Source organism: Nipponia nippon, unplaced genomic scaffold, assembly GCF_047370975.1.
Source record: "Nipponia nippon isolate SJK-2023a ecotype South Korea unplaced genomic scaffold, ASM4737097v1 scaffold_10, whole genome shotgun sequence".
In the NCBI taxonomy this organism is placed as follows: domain Eukaryota; kingdom Metazoa; phylum Chordata; class Aves; order Pelecaniformes; family Threskiornithidae; genus Nipponia; species Nipponia nippon.
The window spans coordinates 29708808-29728923 of record NW_028262291.1 but is presented as its reverse complement, the minus strand read 5'-3'; the positions used below and the strand labels follow the sequence as shown (position 1 = coordinate 29728923).

The following is a 20116-nucleotide window of genomic DNA, read 5'->3' as shown; positions in this document are numbered from 1 at the left end:
TGGTTTGGGTTTTTTTTTTTTTCTTTTTATGCCATGATCGAATGTTAACCCCATTGGCTTCCTGCTTAAGATGCATTTTGGTGAAAATAAAGCCTCTCCAGTACCTTTTCTGCATTTAGCAATTCAAAATCCCGTTCTACAACCAATAACATCTCCTGCAAACTGCTCAAGACTAAAGAGAGAAAAATCTCCTCCGAGTTGTCAAGATTACTTGAACCAAAACCCAGACGACGTTTGTGTTGCCAAAACTTCTGCCTCAGAGCATACGTGCCTATCATTTGCTCAGGTCCAATGCCAAGTGTCACCAACAGCACGCCACCGCGTCATTTCTGCTCCCTCTCCCTCCCTGTAATAAACTTTCAAAGCCAGTTTCTAGTTGACCTCGATTGGTTTATTTTAGTTTTACACTTTGTCCCTCACATACAGTTATTTTAAGAGTCCTGTATTGTTAGATTTCTACAAAAATATCAATTTTTCAAAAGCAGAAAAGAGGGAAAGATATATTTTAATATATAAAAGGAAAAAAGCTAAATCTGACATTTCATTATATTCTTAAAAACATTCCAGTCTATTTACAGATGTGTAAAAAACAGAATCTCCAGGTCTCTTGGTCTAGTGAGAACGTGCGCCTTGCAGGGGTTTCCTTTGTTCTCCTGATTCTAAAAATCTTGTCATTACGTGTCATATTCTTGCATTATTGCCTCAAAAGACAGCATATGTAATCTTTAAAAGGTTTATTCCAAACCAATGGGAGCTTGAGGGAAGAGCAAAAAAAGAGAATCAGTATTTAAATTCATAGCAAAATATTAAGCTGCAGACATGAGACAGTGGAACAAGGAGAGCAAAAAGGAAGAAAGAGCATTTCGAACATGCTTTGTTGCCTGGTAGAACCCACCACAGAACCTTCTTGGAACTGCACCAACTACCACTTTTTGCAGCCAGATTTGGGGTCTGTTCTTAGTTAATTTAGTAATCACGTTCAGGAACCGAAAGTTTTTGCTGTCATCTTTACACAGTCCATTTTTGTTGCAGTAGAATTCCTTACTGCCCAGTGCCAAACAGTAAATACATCCAGGCATTTTCCATTACCTTGATAACGGACAAAACATCCTCAAAAGTACAGCACTTATTTTAGATAATACATGAATGGTTTTCATGTTACAGCTTTCTCTGTCCCGCAGAAGTGTGCAAAGCACACATACTTTCAAAAAGTATTCAGATATGATTAGCACGCAATTCTGTAATTAAAATTAGCCATTTGTAACCGTAAAAGGATGGGGTGCAGAAAGAAAGGCCAGCGATTAGCAGTTTGAAAGGAATCACAGCACCGTTCTGGTTGCTGTTTCACGCACAGGAGAATTAATTCTATTGGCGAAACAAACTGCCATAGGTAAAAAAAATAAGCAACTTCAGCCTATTAGAAATGCTCAGAACCAGATTCCCAGGTAAATAAATTTAAGTCTGATGTGCTGCTACTAAACTAATTTAGTTACTCCAGATTTCCACTGGTTTAAAATAAGGTTAAAATTCTTTAACAATAAGCAACACATGTCTAAATACTTTTTTATATTGTAAATTCCCTTTTCTAAGGCATTCAAGTGACAACTGTAAGACCCTGCATGACTCTCATGCTGAGCTATACTCTCTTTTCCAAATCACTACTACAGGACTTGTATCAAATATTAAAATAGTAAATATGCGAAAGGCAATGAAGAGTTAGCTGTAACTGCTTTAAAACACACCATTTAGAATAGCCAGCTGAAGAACCTTTTTTTATGTACGCTCTGGAGTAACTTTATGCATACCAAGCTTGAAGGGCTTCTCTCCTCTGCAGCATAATATAAAATCATAAAAAAGACGAGGAAACACCCAAGGTACGTGTATCCCCTGGTGGATCTAACCTAGGCACAGACCCAGAAGATGCAGCTTACTGAACAGGGCATATGGTTGCACTGCGTACAAACGCTGCTCCCGAACTGTGGAAGAACGTCACTCTCAACACCTGCACAACCTCAGTGCTGCAAAGATGAAATTCCTGCATTACTGCATCACCAAAGATGGGGAATTTCAGGGGTGGGGGGAAATCCCAGCTGCTGTTGCTGGAACAATAAGACAGGGGATTACATTCCTAAACATAAAGCAAAATGCACCACCAAATTCTGTAGAATTTTCATGGCAATGTTTTTTACCTTTCTGGAGCAGTTAAGAAGCCCCTCAAGCGCACTGTAACTCATATTTACAAACTTGATAGGAAAAGATTGTGTATACACTCATTAACAAATCATCTCTCCTAGGCTGAAAATTTCATTTGTCAAGAAAACTATGAAAACAAAAATTGTGTACAAAAATATAAATATCTTTACAGTCTGTAGGGCCTTCACATCCAACAGCTGAACAGTGAAGAGCATCTACAGGTTACTGAGTAAGCAGTGGCAGAAAAGAATAAAAAATACATCTTGTGATTCAATACTGCCCTATTTCCCTGGTAATGAGCATTTTTGTTGACTTTTTTTGCTATACACAGCTTGTGCAAATGCAGTGAGAAACCTCTGAGTACCTTTCCTGAATTTATAAAGAAATGGAAGGTTTGGAAAGATATACACATATTTTCATATATACATTCACATATACACCTCGCTCATTTATGCTAGGCTACAACAGTCCTGAAAGCGTTCTGTATTTTTATGAAGCAACACTTCCTATTAACATTCCTAGCCACCAAATACATCTTTAAGAATGACAGGAGGAAAGAAAACAAGAACTGGGAAAACACTACTTCAGCAACGTATTTAAAGACGTAATAGGGTGCCCAAATTTCTTTCTACTCTCTGTAATTTTTCCTTCCAGACGCCCTAAGCACCAAAGGAGGGAGTATTTGTATAGGGGCAGGAGGCAAAAGTGAGGGTTTTTTTTTTTTAGTAGTTTTATTAAAGTTAACCTACTGTCCTAATTACACTGGGAAATATCGTTTTCTTCCCCATGTAGTGAGAGTTATAGATGTTTAGTAAAATCTTCTGTGCATAAGCTCCTAAAAGAGTCTCTGCCAGAGAACTATCTAGCACCAAAGAACAAAAACTTTTCACTTCAGCCCTCTGCACAGTCTCAGATCTCCCGCTGCTCTAGGTAACAAGTTTGAGAGTAACTGCAGTCTCATTTCTGCACATTTATCATATTCTGCAAACATTAAAAACAGCAAATGTGAACAATCCCGTTTCTGCATAGATAATTTGCCTGGTACAAAACCAAGTAATCCAGATTTTTTCCCCAACAAGACAGCTGCCTCCCTGCGGGGGTGGGGGGAAGGGAAGGGAATTTCTTTCAACAGCCTAGGTTTCTCAGTCCTTTGACAAACTGTTTCTGTGAAGGGCCCAATTTCGGAAGGATACCATGCCCAGCAATGGTTATAGATCATCTTCCTTGTTTTGTGAAGGGGAAGAAGAACACCCAGAATACAACACTGAGGTAAAAATATGTCAACATGCCTAAAGCTTCATAGCACTTATTTCTCAATTTGGGGCCTGCCCTCAGATGAAGAGAGTGCTGATGCCATACAGAAAACAAGCGTTGCAGACAAGGGAGGTTGCTGAACTCTGACACTGGTTCACTGCTCCAGATCTCCATTCCAGTCTCTGATAAAAAATATATGCATTTATTTGCCTGCTGAATTTGAAGGCAAGGTCCCAGTACTATTCAATTTCGTAACCACAGGTGCTAACGTGGGCATCACTTTGTTATCCTGTCCTTCTTGAACAGTTGCAGGTAATGAAGTTTTTACCCCACTGGGTGCCAGTTTTGCAACTACAGGTGCCAGTAAGGGCATCACTTTATTACTCTGCCCTTCTGAGTCCGCTGGCAGACTTGCCACTTTTAAGCCAAGTGGTGCCAGCTTGGGCATGGGCCTCCACAAAGTGTCAGCACTACTAGCTTCTGGATTAGTTTTCATCTGCAAAACTGGTGGAGTCACATTAGCGCTCTCAGCCAAGGTTGTTATGGTTTTGCCATTCCCACCACTGGTTACAGACAGATTGGGAAGAGGATCCTTCATTTCAGCACCTATTACTATCTTTAAAACATCTGCTTCAGATGAAGGCTCCCCAGAGTTCTTGTCTCCGTCAGTAAGGTCATCATCTTCTAGGTGCAGCAGGAGAGGGCTTATAGAGCCACCCCCCTCTGAAACTTCAGAAAGGTCCTTAAAACTGCCTCCCAAATGGCCAAACTGGAAGGAAGACCCATCTGCAGCAGTGAGATCACTGGCTGTTCCCCGGCGAGCTTCTGCATCTTCATGAGAAAAATCTGAGTTCAGAGTGCTGGGCAGTTCTGACATCGCTGAAGCATCATCGTTCAATTGCTGATTGAGGAAGGCAATCTCATTGAGCAGTGAAGTGAGAGTTTCATCAGTGTCATCGCTCTCCTCAATGCTGCTCAGTAACTCACTTGCATCCAGTTCTGCTTCCTCCATTGCAGATGCTACTTTCCTCAATTCCATTTCTATCCTGGAATCTTTGATCTGCAGCTTGCGGAATGGCAATTCTTTAGATTTTAATCTTTCTCCTCCAGCATCACTGTCTTTCCTCCTGGCTTGGCTTCCTACAAACTCACCAATGCAGAGCTTTTTACTAAAGGACTCTGGAGGTTCCTTTGTACATGATACGTTCCGGAGCTGTGGAAAGCCATCTTTATTTTCAAAGAACGCTTTTGTGGGACCTGTGGTATTTTTTCCATCTCCGCCACTGTCTCCAGGACATGGTTTAGACTTTTCTTCTGAAAGGACGCTATCACTCTTCCTACTTTCAAGGGGTGCTACAACCAAGGATTTCTCAGAAGCCTGAGCACCTGCAGCTGTTGTTCTATTAGCATTTTTGTTTCTGTTCAGGTTTAGACTCATGCTTCCCTCAGCAGCCAGTGATGTTACATTAACAATCTTTGGCATCATGAACGAATCTTCACTTTCTGCAAAACCAAACAAAGCAGCATCCATCAGGATCCATGCTAACTGCAAGATAATTCCTAATTAAATATAATTTGCTCACTTTCAGCTCTTCCTCAAGTAAGCTGCTATTCACAATTTAAACCGCTTACACAGTTTTGGTCAAGTGAAGCCTTAAAACACTAATAGCTTAACTTTCAACTTACAGGAAAAGAGCAAGCTCCGCATCTATTATCCCAGAACCACTTGCCCAGTCCCTTCCTTCAGCAGGCTAGCACAAATGCAAATCACTAATGCGTACAGTTCTGATGGTGATGCACAAGGAAAACAGAATGACAATTTTCTCCCTTACTGTTTTTTCACACTTCACTTTTATGCTCACGTTTTGCAAATACTGTTTTTGTGCACAATACTTCAGAGGCATTTCAGGGACTACGCGACTACTTACTTTTTGCCTCCAAGCAGTTTCCTATTTATAGCACTCAGATTTTTCCCAGCCCCAAATCTGAAGTGAACTTTCTTTTTTCATTATGATCAAATGACTACAGTGAAGCAGAAAGCGAGCGGCTTGCTTTTAACACAACAGACGGCAAGCAGCACACTATTGGCAGGAACCACCTCCCGCCTAGACCCAACGTACAGTACTCAGTCTTGAAACATGTCTCCAACAGGCAGCAGAGCTGGCAGGGTACAGGAAGGGGTTGTGCCAGAGTAAGAGCCTGGATGTAACACGCGAAGATTTTCAGCAGCCCCACCACCATTTTGCACTGCAGCTTCCCCAGCAGGATGCACTTCACCACAGACACATTCCAGTCCCCACTTATTCTGACTTTGCTGAGGGCAAGGAGGATCAGCGAGGTGAAAAGGAAAGTTAAAAAGCTCTCATCTATAATCCCCTAGAGGCCCATCTAAACTGCTCAAAACATTTAATAGTGATTTTCTTTGCATACCCAGATGATAGTACCTATCATTACTTCCTAGTGAGAGAACAATTTACCTTAATTTTTGCAAGGGTAATGTTCCCTGCATGCAAGCAAAAAGATGCATAAAAAACAAAGAGCCTACCTGAGTGGGGCTCTGTAGCTGATACTACTGTTGAGGGCACTGGGTTTCCAGCAACAGTTGACAGTGTAATGGGAATGGTAGAGTTAGTAAGGATTCCTTTTACTTGGACAGGAACAGTTGATCCTGGCAGCTGAATCATCACAGAAGCAATACCTTATCCAAGAAAAGGGGAAGGGAGGGTGAGGTGGAAACAAGAGCCTTTCAGATACTCAGTCAAGCCAGGAAAATAAGAGCCTTGCACTTCTAGGCAAGACTTTACACTGTAATACCATCTGAAAGTGGTAAAAAGTAGAAATATAGATTGGTTAGGTGATCTTCCCTATGTTTCCCTAATTTGGGAATAGTGAAATTTAACAGATTTTACTTACCTGTTGATAAACTGACACTTTGAGTTAATTATATCAACTCTCTCTTAAGGGTTCGGTTCTACCTCACTCAGTTAAGTTGTAAAAAAAAAAAAAAAAAAAAATCAAAGCAAAAATTAAGTAACATGTTACTTTGCAAACTGCTACGCACATCTATGAACAGCATGATACTGATTTTCATTAACATGTTCTCACATGATCATACCTGGCTGTGCTGTCATGGCAGTACCAACAGCTCGAGGCTTTAATTCAGCTTGCAGTAGTGTGGAAGGAACAGCTGCTACCTGCCCTGGTACCAGCGGGCTCTTCAGCGTAAGCACCTGCCCCTGTGGCGTCATCACTAGGCTTGCAGCAGTTAGTGTAAGAGAGGATGAGGTGTCCTCTGTAAAAAAAGAAATATGTAAATCAGTAATTTATTCTGGCATAGCACCCTTGATGGCAAATGACCCTGCGATCCAGTGTTAAGTACAGCTGCGGAAGGAACTCCAGCTAGAAGGTTTACAAGCCCTAGATTAGAAAGCTGCTACAAAAGCTATGCAGGCTTCAGGAACCTCACCTACACAGCTAGAGCCAGTCTGTACTATCTCTTCGTGCAGTATAACATAATCTTACCTCTCCAGAGTGGCAACCTGATCAAATATCAGAGCAGTCTTGCTGAAATTACACAGGGGACTTTTCAGTCCAAAGAAAGAAAGGGAGTTCTCTCACCACATCCAAATTCTGATGCCAAACTTCCCTAGGACTGGACAAAAATGAGGCTTGGGAAACCAGAATGATCGGTTGGTTTATAAAAGCCCAAGACCACTTCAAGTAAGGTCTATTTATTATCACCAAAATAAGAAACATCACCACATCCTTACAAAATATTACAGTGGTACTACCATGAAAGTTTAAACTTCTGCCGTTCTTATGGTCCTTCCCACATTTATGGTGGGAAAGTCTCCATAAACGCCGAATCCTTCTCCACAAGTTCTCAGCTCAAAAAAATTTCTGAAGTGTCTGACAATTCATAGAATCATAGAATCGTCAAGGCTGGAAAAGACCCTTAAGATCATCGAGTCCAACCATTCACCTGTCACTGCCAAGTTCATCTATACCATGTCTTCAAGCACCATATCTATCCGTTCTTTAAATACCTCCAGGGATGGAAACTCAACCCCTTCCCTGGGCAGCCTGTTCCAATGCCTGACTACCCTTTCGGTGAAGAAGTTTTTCCTAATGTCCAACCTAAACCTCCCCTGGCGCAGCTTGAGGCCGTTTCCTCTCGTCCTGTCGCTTGTTACTTGGGAGAGGACACTGACCCCCACCTCGCTACAGCCTCCTTTCAGGTAGTTGTAGAGAGCAATAAGGTCTCCCCTCAGCCTCCTCTTCTCCAGACTAAACAACCCCAGCTCCCTCAGCCGCTCCTCATAAGACTTGCGCTCCAGACCCTTCACCAACTTCGTTGGCCTTCTCTGGACACGCTCCAGCACCTCAATGTCCTTCTTGTAGTGAGGGGCCCAAAACTGAACACAGCACTCGAGGTGCGGCCTCACCAGTGCCGAGTACAGGGGCACTATCACCTCCCTGGTCCTGCTGGCCACACTATTCTTGATACAGGCCAGGATGCCATTGGCCCTCTTGGCCACCTGAGCACACGGCTGGCTCATGTTCAGGCGGCTGTCAACCAACACCCCCAGGTCCTTTTCCGCCAGGCAGCTCTCCAGCCACCCCTCCCCCAGCCTGTAGCGTTGCATGGGGTTGTTGTGACCCAAGTGCAGGACCCGGCACAATTCTGCCATCCCGAAGCACAGGACCCGGCACAATTCTGCCATTTAATTCAAGAGCAAGTCTTCCACCACCTCAAGAGCTAGCTTGTTTGGGATGTTTTTAAAACTGAATCTGTTTTAGCAACTCCAGTATTCTGGGGCTTGAGCTTCAGGTTTTGAGTCAGCAGAAAAAGAACCACCTTTGCCTCTCAGAAATCCCTGCAGGCATGCCGTGAAACTCCATGAGACCGAAGGGCAACTTAATAGGAATTTACTTCCCATCATTCTGAAACTCAAAAGTCACGTTCATCTGAAGACCTCGTTACTGCTGGTCTCATCCCTACTGAAAACAAATGGTTTCCGCACCTGTTGGATGGACACTTCCCGGTCCTATACTCAATTCTGCTTCAAGAAAGAAGTTGCCTGCACAAGCAGGCATTTTGCCCTCCCATGGGGTGCTGCTTCAATGTCTGCCTCCCCTTTATGCGAAACGTGCATCACTTTTAGCCCACCTGTGGCACGGCCTCCTTTTCTGGCGAGTATCAATGGTTTGCCTCTTCTATTTGTCATAGTGATTTGGGCCAGCTCTCTGGAGGGAGCAGAAGATCCTTCTTGCTGTGTGCTAGCAGTTGAGGTTACAACAGATTCCTCTGGCTCAGCTTGTTTCTTCTTTTTTTGTGCTTCTACTGCTTTTTGTTTGGCATAAATGTATTCTAGCTTCTTCAGGACCACCTCTTCTGTCTTTCCTACAGAAAAATTATCAGAGTCAACCTACCTTCAAACTCTCTTTCCAAAAGTAAAGAGCTGAAGACAGAAATAAAAATCTATTAAGTTGACACCATTCAACTACTATACAATAGATAACCCCCACCAAGTAAATAGCATACTTCCTAACAGTGGGAAGTAATTACCTATTTGTTCCAAGATTTTTTTTTCCTTCAGAAACATTCATACATTTTAGAATTTATCTGCAACTTTGATGAGCTGAAGTCAGCTTGGACAAGCACTAGCTCTTGCTGAACAAGTACCACTTGAAAATATTCACAGCTGTGAAAAAACCTCCCATCTCTCCTAATGATAAATGTACGACTACCGGACAAAATGTTACCTTTACCTGGAGTGAAGTTTCTTGGACTAATGCACCCTGTTACTCAACTGACATTTAGAGGTAAACTCACATACCATTTACCATTGGCATGAAAATTGTAACCTTGAACAAACACAAAGATTTTATAAATAATTTCTTTTCTGCAGATGCACACAATGTAATATGATCAAAGCTGAAATAACTATACTGGCTTGTTTCCTGCTTAGTATTTATGTTCTAACATCATGGTCTATCTTTAATTAAAGTCTATATTTAACTAACTTTCCTGAGAGAGGATTTTGTCCTCAACCGTTTTGAGGTACTTCACTAGGAATGCAGAAGATCAGAAAACTACTTTGTGAAGTTACTTGCTTTCATTCCCTGCCCCAAAGGCCTACCATACATTTCTGGATTAAGCTGAGGGTTCACTAACATACTTTTTAATTTTTTTTTTCTTTTTTTTTTTTGTTCCCCCACCAAGTACCTCAAATATACACGAACTGATTCACATGAATACACAAGATTTAAGTATCTTTCATTTCTACCTTACGGGTAGTCTCCTGTTTTTATTTCCAGACAGTAAGAAGATTACAAGAATAAATTAATGTTTTGTTTGTTCACACACATTTTGGCACTGGCTGAAGATGTGTCACAGCTTTCCTACACCTCCAAATGAGACAGAAAGACACAATAAATATGACATGGTTTTGTCTTGAAATGCCTAGATGAGTAGCAGCTTGCAATATACTGCAATTTTGTTCTATGGACAGAGCTGCCACCTTCTAGACACTACTAGCACTAGTTCTCAGGAAAGCAGTGCAAGGATAGTTATTTGCAAAGCTGACCAAAGGAGTCAGAGGTTTTAGTACTGATCAAAGACGGCTGTGGATACTTGTGAAGCACTGAGCAGAAAATCTGTTTCAGGAAGTGGCCAGTGACAGAATGAAGTGACTTCCCCCCCTCCCCGCCACTAAAGCATACCCCATGCACAAGAACCCAAGCCTCTGGCTTGCAGCACAGAGATCACTGTACACTTCCTTTTAGGCATGAAGGAAAATAAAAGCAGTTCTTATCAGCACCATGAGTGTATCGCTGAGTCAGAGCTTAGCAGGTCTTTGGCGTCAAGAGGCTTAATTTTTACGTGAACTAATGACTCACCCGGATCCACAGAGATCCACTCCACTCACTCCCATTCTTAAAAGCCTTTTCTTTCATTATTCCAGCTAGTCTGTATCCAAAAACAGTCTCACCTGAAAGCGTGGATACTTTTCGAATCAAAACATCCTGCCTGCGTGTCAGTAAGTTCTTCTGTCCAATAAGTTTATCTGCCTGATCAGTCAATCCTTGGATTTCTTCATAGGCCTAGAAGAGTGTCAGAGAACTGATTTATAAATCAAGGATACACAAAATAAAAAAAATAGCTTTCCTTCCCAGAACCGTTTACAAAATTTATTTAGACATTTTCATCATCTCGAGAAACCAGGACTCAGAGAAAGCATGTGAAGTACCACATAATGCCACCTTTCCCTAAATGCAAGCTGAAAAGTGATGAACGTCTTGTTTGTCCTTCCTCCAACGTTCAGCTATTTTAAAGAAAAGAGCTTTTATCCCACAATTTCAAGGTACAGCTGATAAGTTGTAGATACCTAATTATGCTTATGTTTTGTTTCTTGTCATTTATACTTTTACAATTAAGTTTTTAACATTAGTATAATATTTAATGAAATGCTATCTTGTCCTGCATTAAAAAAGGAAGGCTTCAATGTATTTCAAAACTGCCTGATGTACACAGTAAACCACCAAGGAATTGAGACACAATCTTCCATGATTAAATTCACAAAGAATGTAACAAGGAGAGGGCTAATCTGAAAACATGCATCTGTGTCATCAAGATTAAGCTTTTAGGAACACAGATTCTTTCAGATATTGTTTTATTCTAGAGTCCTGTAAAGGTCACAGAAGTTCTCTATTCACAATATCACTGGGACTCACTCAAAGAGTTCACACTAGCTTAATTACTCTGTCCAGATGAAATGATTCTCCTCATCACTTAAGCTTCAAAGTACTTACTTGCTTAAGAATGTAGCATTTGGAGACCTTGGGAAGGTTGTGTAACCCCAGAGTTCTCTTCAGCTTTTCAAAGAGATCTCTCATTTCATTACGTCGCCGGCGTTCATTTGCCGTGTGTGTCTGACGGTAATGAGCAAAGGCTTCTGCCTCAGTCTTCAGCTTTCTGTTCCAGAATTGAGGTTTCTGCTGGAGAAGTAACCATATTGACCAGTTTAAATAAAAAAGGTAATGTAATGGCAAACAATGTTCAAAGGCATGCCTGATTTACAAGGCTTCTACAGACACCTGAAGATTTCATGTCATGCTGTTCTGCTATTATGTCTTCATGAAAGTTCGGTGTAAGAAGCACGCGCAATAAGCATGAAATGCTGACCAACAAGAAGTGACCAACATAATCACATCAACCCTAAAGGAAAAGATCATGAGCAGTCCCTTCTATTCATAAGCTTCCTTTTTTTTGCAATACAAGGCTACTTAGGTAAGCCACAGGATTACAGCAAAATCACGCATGTTTGAGCCAAATTTTTTTTGTTATTTGCTTGTCAAAAAAGTCTACTAATGAATGAAACAATCGCATCAAATATAGGACATTTGAATTTTTCCCTGGAGTTAAACTAGTTTGATTTCTATTTTGTTTCGTGGGTATATATGGGTTGGGGCCAAGAGACATTGTAGGTAATAATGTGAAAGACGACATTGAAACTTATCAACCCAGACATCTACCAAGAAACAGAAAGTATCGAAGACAGGCTCTGATTCTGAATTTGCTTACGTTTCCAAAAAGGTTGACAGGTAACAAGCATAATCACTAATCTCTACAGATTTGAACGTTTGTCATTTCATCATTACTCTTACAGGTTTTGTACGATTATGCTATTTATTTCATGATGAAGTAATTCTTAAGAGTAGTATTAACGCAGTTTTTACATCATTTTTAAGTCTGCTCCAAACCCCAGTGAATCAGTGGAAAAACTCCTCAGGTCCAGTGATACTATTTCTGAGCCTGCTGGCCTTAAGAGGAATCGGAAGACTGTCTCCTGAAACCTGGCTCTTGACATCCATTTTGCCCTCACAGGCAGACTGAGCACAGTAAGGCTGCAACGGCATCTGCTCTTGTGTTGGGCGTTAGGTTCCTCCCAAGGAAGGGCCTCATGCCGTAACTTCAAGGGCGGAGAGAAGAATACATGGAGAAGGCGAGGCAGGCAGAGCATCGTGGAACTCCTCTCCATCTCAGGCAAAAGCGTATATACCAGTCTGCACTAATGTCTAAGACGTACACCAGGCTCCCACCCCACCTCAAAGCCCCACCCCACCAGGTAGCTCTAGACCTGACATCAAGTACATCACAGATGGTTATCATGGACTGTTAGTGAAACTGGCTGCAAAGCCACCCTAAAATACAGCGTAAGCTTCAGAAGGATTGCAGTGAGTTTTGGTTTGAAAGGATTCTGCGTTATATTTAACTTACGTAAATACATATTATTTAAACTATTGTTTTCAGAAATCCTTCGCCCAGTGCTGTGCCTGCATAATCCTACATACTTGAATTCTTCGACACGTGAAAACATTTTTCAGTTGTTCATTATTTTGTGTGCTGTAAAAATGATTTATGCCAAGAACACAATACCTAAGCAAACATACTAATAAATAAAAAGCAGATATTCCTCCCATACATAAAGCTGAATCTGAAACCCACTGATGCCAGTAGCAGTCCTTTTTCCTTAATGAGATTTGGACTGAGGCCCTTCCCCCCCACATACACATTTGGTTTCTTGCATTCAATCATAAATATATGGAAGGTAGATAAATCGCGTTAAGAGTTGCACTTGAGATGAAAGTTTATCTTTAAAATGGAGGTGTGATACCAAAAGGAAAGAGGAGAGCAAACATATACCTTCGTAGGTTTTTCTGATAATTTTTCATCCGAAGAATTACGAGCATGGTATCTGGAAGAAAGGTAAAAAGTTTTTCCCAACACTACTCATCTCATGCACTCTATCCTCATTAACTACATCCCAACAGCCTAGCATTGCTCATTTTTATCCCTTGAAATTAACTCTTCCTTGTATAACTACATAAAAGCAGGATACTGTTGAGCTTCTCAAGAAAGTGAACTCTTATCTCCAATGCCATCATCCTGGAAAAAAAATCAGCCATTCTGAAAGCTGTAAAATCATCCCATAGTGCGAAAGACAAACTATTTCACTATATGCCACAGAGAATAAATTCAGCCCGTGACTGTTAGCTGCAGAAAGTTTTGGGGTTTTTTTATTACATTTTGGTTCTTTTTTCAAAAAACACAGATTCAATACAGATGGCAGAGCAATCCCTCCCCCACCAAGAACAACAAACCAAAATCCTCATACTTATTACTATCCTAATACATAATAACAGCTTCCTCATATCTCAGGAGCTTCAAGAAAACAAAGAACAATACACATTTGAAAGAATTCTTTTTTACAAAACATGACATCTGTTTTTCCTCTCTCACTGAAAGTTCTTTACAATTTATAGCAAAGTCACCATCTAAGGATAAAAGTTGAGCTGTATCTTTGAAGGAAAAAAAAAAAATAGGAACTATCTGGGAGGCATATAGTATCGCCAAACAGATTTTTCCGAGTTTCTACAAAAAAATTCTTCAAACAAAAAGAACTAAGGATGCAATGTTCCCCATTCTCGTCTGGTGCAACTGAGAAATCACCATGACCATCTTTACATACCTCAAGTCAGCCGTGTTTTTACTTTGAATTTTGTCATTATAAATGCAAGGGCAGCAACAATAACAAAGAACAAGCAAACAAACAAAAAACAGGAGAAAAAAAAAGCTAAGCTATCCAACCATGGCAGACTATATGTAAATAAGAAAATACTTTCTTTGCTGGGGCAATGGTCCCAAAGACAAAGCTTTCATTTACAGGATCAGGGATTAAGCCAATGAATGCTCCTGCCTAAAAATAACAAGTCCATCAGCAAGAATAAACAAAGCTTGCAAAATCACATTTAAAACCAAGATGACCCTGCTCATCTGCAGTTTGCAGGAAGGGAGGCGATTCACTCATAATAATTTTACGTTTTAAGATACACATCCCCATGAACAAATTGATTAGAGGGGAGGGGGGAGAAAGGAAAAAAAAAAAAAAAGGCTAAGACACCTCTAATCTACTCTTAGTTCTGCCAGCCCCATCCTCACAGACACTGGGAAGCACCAGCGCTCAGGAAGACCTGACACAAGCCTTGCTTTATCTTACCATCACATTAAACCTGTTGTTTAATGGGTTCACTCAGCGCCAGCTCATCAATAAAATACAAAACTGTAGTGCTCTCCAAGGATGCTTACTTCTGTTTGGAAGGTCGGATATTAGCAGCTGTGGCCTTCAGACGGGCAATGTTAATCTTCTCTGAAAGCTCCTCCACGGTCTCAATGTCCACCTGCTCGTCATCCTCACTGTATTCACACGCATCCTGGAACAGTTTTTGTTTTGTTTTTTAAAATGAGTATCTACTTAGCAATAGAGCTCAGGCCAAAACAGTTTCACTTCAGTCTCAAAAGAGATTACATTATAACATTAAGAACCATTATAGAATCAACATCTCCAGCTACACTGGCCAATAAACAGTGCTAAGCAGGTGGTTATTTTAACTGTCACCTTGAGGAATTCCTCCCACTAGCAACTCTGCAAAATGAGTTCTACTAAGGGCAAAACCTACCTCTGTCATTTATGCTTTTACTATGGGTGAGATAAAAAGCTTTCACAGGACAGAGCTTCCCTGCCTCCATTTTCAAATAAAATTAAACTGCCTTTACAACCTACTGCTATAGACTCTTGCTAACTAACATTATTTTGACATGAGACAGTTATAACCTTGGTAATGGTCTCTCATACCTAAGATAGCAACAGTCAGAACATCATACAACCAGGCTTCTTTGGGTCATACAGTAAACTGCTTACATGATGAAGAGTACGATTTTGGCTCTTCCCAAAACGCTGACCAATAATTATTTTAAATATTTGTGATATTCTGAAGAGTACTTTTTCTCCATGCTTGCCTGACCAAGAAAACTTGCTACCATCTGTGAAGACAGAGATAGAGAACAACTGCAGTGCTGTAGCAACTACAAGAGTTAAATACCAATCTTGCGGCCATTTGTAGTACCAGGTGATGATTACCCCCCCCCCCCCAACAAAACAAGCCTTATTGAAGCAATTTTTTGTATTACAGTTTTCATTGAAGTTTTTTATAATTATAACCTTTGGTCTGCTTACAGAATGCAGAACTCTTTCTCCTCCTTAAGTAAGAAAATTTAATTATACTTCCATTCTGTACTCTATTTCACCCAGTTCCCTGAACTAACCCAATCTTGTCCTCCTCCTATTCTTCTCTTCTGTCTTTCCTTCCTTCTCTTTGTCCTTCTTTTCCTTCTTTTTGAGGAGCTGCAATCTCCTTCTCTGAAATGAATACTTACCTGAAATTGATGCAAACAGTCCTTCACAAAAAACACTTCAGTGCAGAACAGGAAAAAAAAAGAAAAAGCAATGTGCGATACTGGATCCATAAATGGCCTCTAATAAATGCTTTCCATGGTACTGGTTATTTAAAGTTATCTGCAACTCACACTGCTGTTCTAAGAAACTCTGATTAGAAAGGAGAAAGTGTTGCACTTACTCAGCTGACCACAGATTAGGCTATATACAGCACTATAATGAAAACAAACAAGAGCAACCTAAATTACCACACAAGCATAACTAACAAGTGGCTAAGGATACACATTTCCGATCAGTCATGAAATTTACACCTGTGATATTTGCAGCTACGTTAGTTTAAAGGGAGTCAATTTATAACAAGGCAGTAAATCTTAGCTGATAATTTCCTTTTTGACAGAGAAGCAGGATCTCTAATAAGCAATGTTTGATATAGTATTTGGCTTCTTCATACTGACTAAACACAACCTTTTCTAAACAAAAAAAAAAAAACCAACCCCGAAACACACAATTAGCAGCAAGGCTATCTAAAATTCAAAGAACGACATGAAAATTGCCACCTTAGTTACTGACACCACAGAGCGACCAACATTGTGAATCATGCTGCCACATAAGATTATCAGTATTTTTTAAACTTTGTGTAACACACCATCTCCCATGGCTGTGTCATCGAGGCTACAGGAAACTGAAAACAGAATCAGTATGAAAAATTAAGCAAGTCTGCCCTCCTTTACTGAAGGCTACACTGGATATAACCTTTGTAAAGTACAGCAACATATACTTTATTGCAATGTAGCCTTTAGTAAAGTATATAATAAGTGTATGTGCATATATATATGAAAAAGGGCGCATATATCTAAAGAGTGTTTGTGTATAGTACATAAGATTTTAGTGTCTACATACATACACACGTACACGTATGCAATACTGCCTGTAGAATCTTCCAGTCTTTTAAGAGAATGAAACCATGCAGTGTCCTCCCCCCGTAAAACCACTCTCAAATATTCCCAAGTCTTCCACTGATGTCATGAGGGGTCCTACAAAGTGTTCGTAGCATAGATTCTGTGTAGAAAGAGGTATAAACTTCTAAACTACTCACTTGCAGAGAAGCTGACACCTCTTTCTGTACTATGTAGTATCGAGATATTACTGCTGAAACAAAGAAAAGTGATGCTCATGTTATCAGCTATAGCTGCTGGATCTGAACAGAAAAGCATCCTTACTTCTACAAGTTGATATGCACACTCCCATCTTACCTACTATCTCTATGCTTGTAAAAAGTCTTTTGAAAAAGAAAGAGAAGAGCAAGGAGAGTGACCTTAGATGAGAAATTACTAGCTTTAGAGAACAATCTCACTCTTTCTTTCAAAGACATTTTTAACACGTGTTGACTTGAAAGACACCATTCTTCTCTGCCCAGGAAAGCAGCTCTGATCTCTGGTGAGTTCTGTGTTTGGAAAGGAGATAAATAAGTTATTCTACTACTACTAACTTCTGGGGTTTCTTGCAGCTTTCCTTCAGAGCAGCTACGAATCTGTATTATGCCATGACAGTTCTTGTTATGAGTATAAAGAGCAGCATGGAGGTAAAACAAGTTCTTATCTGACTTTGAAAGTATGGTACTGGCACTGGCAGGAACTTAAGGAAGTACTGTTTCTCTCTGTGCATGAAAGCCCATAAAATCCTTATTTGTTCCACCCTGTAAATATTCTCCCACAAAGCAAGACTTGTTAGCAGTGGGACCAGGTAGAGCATGGAGAAGATGAACTGTCTTTACCAAGGAAGCAGTGCATCACCTTGAACCTGACAGGCTGGTCAGGAGCTACACGTCACCACTGCTCCCCAAGACAGCAAGAGAAGGAAAGTCAGGAGACACCGCGTCCCTGGGACCTTGGTGAGGTCTAACCAAACACTGCTTGCAGTCTAGATCCAGAACACATAGGCAGGGGGCTACTGAAACTGTGACCGAGTTAAGACTACACTGCATTTCAGCATAGCTGTTTCAGCAACTTTCAAACACTGCCTGTGAACAGTACGCAGCTTTGCTTCAGGTCTGTTGAGTGGCTCCATATGCTTACAGTAACTTAAGAAATCTTTTAAGTTCTACTACATAAAATCTTACTTGAAGAATATCACTTATGCAAACAGCCAGCAATTTTTCAACAACTCCTCCTCACATCTGCTTTACTTGTTACAGACTTTGTCAAGATCCAGTTTTAATGAACGGGGGTAACTCTTTGGAAGCATTTTTTTTATCGAGTCATTTTGTTCTTAAGACAACAGATGCATCCAAGTTGCCTTTAAGTCAATTCTGTAGCTTCCCCATTGAAAAGCAGAGACCAACCCATTTGCACAAGGTCATAGAAAGGCAGGAAAATCAAAAACACAACTGATGACTTCCAAATTCTCTAGAAGTCCTTAACTGCTATGCCAGGGTTCACAGAGTGAACTAGAGGATGTACTAGAGGACCCAGAGTGCTGAAATTCCAAGAATTCCTCAGCTGAGCAGAAGAACGTAAGTTTGAATCTGAAATTAAAGTCTACTAACTGGTAAGAGTGGAGCGAAGGGAAAGCAAAAGCAAAGAAGTTGGAAGATATCAAAATTACACCATCTCCCCAGACGCAGACCTTCTGTTCAGCTACAACAGGTGATGTAAACATGTAGCATAGTTGCTTCCACAGCTTTTTTTTAAACCTCCCCAGGGCCTGATGAGAGAAGGAAAAGCATCATAACGCCAGAGGAAAAAAACCTGGCTGAACAAAAATTTTTCACACAAAGATAGTATTCGAATTACAGAACTACCAAATAGATACACGCTATTATGTAGAAAATATTACATGTGCGAGAGGCAGAGTTACGAAATTTAACAGGTCACATTTCATGACGATATAGTTGTATTTCATAATACATAGAGCACTTCTCATTCTTGCCTGCTCTCCTAAAGCCTCCTTGATGCTGGATGCCTCCTGATATTTTCTCTAGCTTTTCCACTTTATGTAGTATCATTGCTGTGATTCTACGTGTAAGAGACACATACTGTTTTTCTTCAGTGGGCAGGACTACCCTGTCTGAACTACATTTGGCCATCATTACACTGCAGGGAAGGGGACATGCAGGGTAGTTTAAAAGATGCTACAACCCAGAGTGAGGGGAAAAAAAAACAGGAAGTTAGCTTACTGAAGAAACATTATCATGGTAAAGTTTTTGAGTGCTGACAAGTTACAAGGGGCTAACCAAAGGGCTGATAGTAATTATCCAGCTAGAGCCGTTCTCATGGAACTTTCTACATGCCATCATCCTAGAAAAATGGTATTCAAAACCTGAGATGTGGCATCTTTTTCGGGGGGGGGGGGGGGGGGAAGAGAAGTAAAACCACTCCACTGCCCACCAAAGAACTTCACATCTTTAAGTTTACAAATCCTGAATGTGGACATATGTAAAACAAAAAACATTACCTTTTTTCATTCTTACATCTAACAACAAAGGGAAAAACGCTTCAGGATGGTAAATCTTTCCTCTCTACCTCAGACTTCCTAACAACAGGAAAAATATCACAATCGTGAAGACCGTCTGAATTAAGCCCACTGAAGTTCTGCCATAAGAACAGCTATACCTATGTAAGTACTGCCAACCCACCATAGGCTGAACCCTATTCACAGCCTAGCATGACTTCTTGTTGGGGTGCAAAACTTTTAAAATACTTGTGGAAGCCCTACCTTTCTAGCATCAGTCTTTCCACAGGTCCTGTAGTTACAAAACATTTAAATGCCTTTGAGCTTGTAAGAGTAAAATACCTAAAGGAATGGGGAATTGCAAGAGGAGCAATCCTGCGCTACAACAGAAGTTCCAAAGTTGCTACAGAAATGTCAGCACTTTTCCCTCTCTGCATTTCAACACCTCTTTCTAAGCACTCTCCTCTCACTTTTACCTGTCTGTCCCTGGCAGCCTACATCCCTATTGCTGGTTCCTGAAGAGCAAACTGCCTGATGGCAGTCTCAGCGACGGTGCTGAGAAAGGAGGAGGGTAGATGACAATGGATGTCATTAGGCATTACCCAAGCAAATGCCTCATTTCTGGATCTGCCTTCTATGCTACAGTGTCTGCAGATTTCACACATGGTCTGTACCAAAAGCTCAGAACATGCAAAAGATTGTTAGAACTTAAATCATCCATAAAATATGTCACTTGCACTTTTTATTACACTTACAATGTTATAATAATGCATAATAGTTCTTTATCATTTTAATGTTCAGCTCAGAAAAAGAATGATTGAAAAACACATTTTAACAACATTTAAAATAAAATAACTCACCAGACACAGAAGCTATATTTAGAGTAGGAAGTTAAACGAGACCATTGGACTCTATCTGTA

The 20116-nt window shown here is 40.6% G+C and overlaps 1 protein-coding gene across 11 annotated transcripts in view; it reads right to left on the bottom strand.

Annotated features, from left to right (window-relative positions):
* Nucleotides 1-369: 369 nt before the first annotated feature.
* The window catches only part of MGA (MAX dimerization protein MGA), a 64818-nt gene continuing 45071 nt past the window's right edge, over nucleotides 370-20116 (bottom strand). For 5 of the 11 annotated variants that reach the window (XM_087746270.1, XM_087746273.1, XM_087746277.1 and 2 more), the window contains 8 exons: nucleotides 14600-14724; nucleotides 13157-13208; nucleotides 11263-11448; nucleotides 10443-10554; nucleotides 8618-8851; nucleotides 6563-6739; nucleotides 5993-6145; nucleotides 370-4950 (listed from right to left, as the gene is read on the bottom strand). In XM_087746270.1, the coding sequence (XP_087602396.1) occupies nucleotides 3650-4950; nucleotides 5993-6145; nucleotides 6563-6739; nucleotides 8618-8851; nucleotides 10443-10554; nucleotides 11263-11448; nucleotides 13157-13208; nucleotides 14600-14724 (2340 nt within the window). In that variant the 3' untranslated portion in view covers nucleotides 370-3649. Of the gene's footprint in view, nucleotides 4951-5573; nucleotides 5762-5992; nucleotides 6146-6205; nucleotides 6419-6562; nucleotides 6740-8617; nucleotides 8852-10442; nucleotides 10555-11262; nucleotides 11449-13156; nucleotides 13209-14599; nucleotides 14725-15616; nucleotides 15728-20116 lie in introns of those variants that run through there. The other 6 variants (XM_087746280.1, XM_087746274.1, XM_087746278.1 and 3 more) reach the window with 6 other exon arrangements.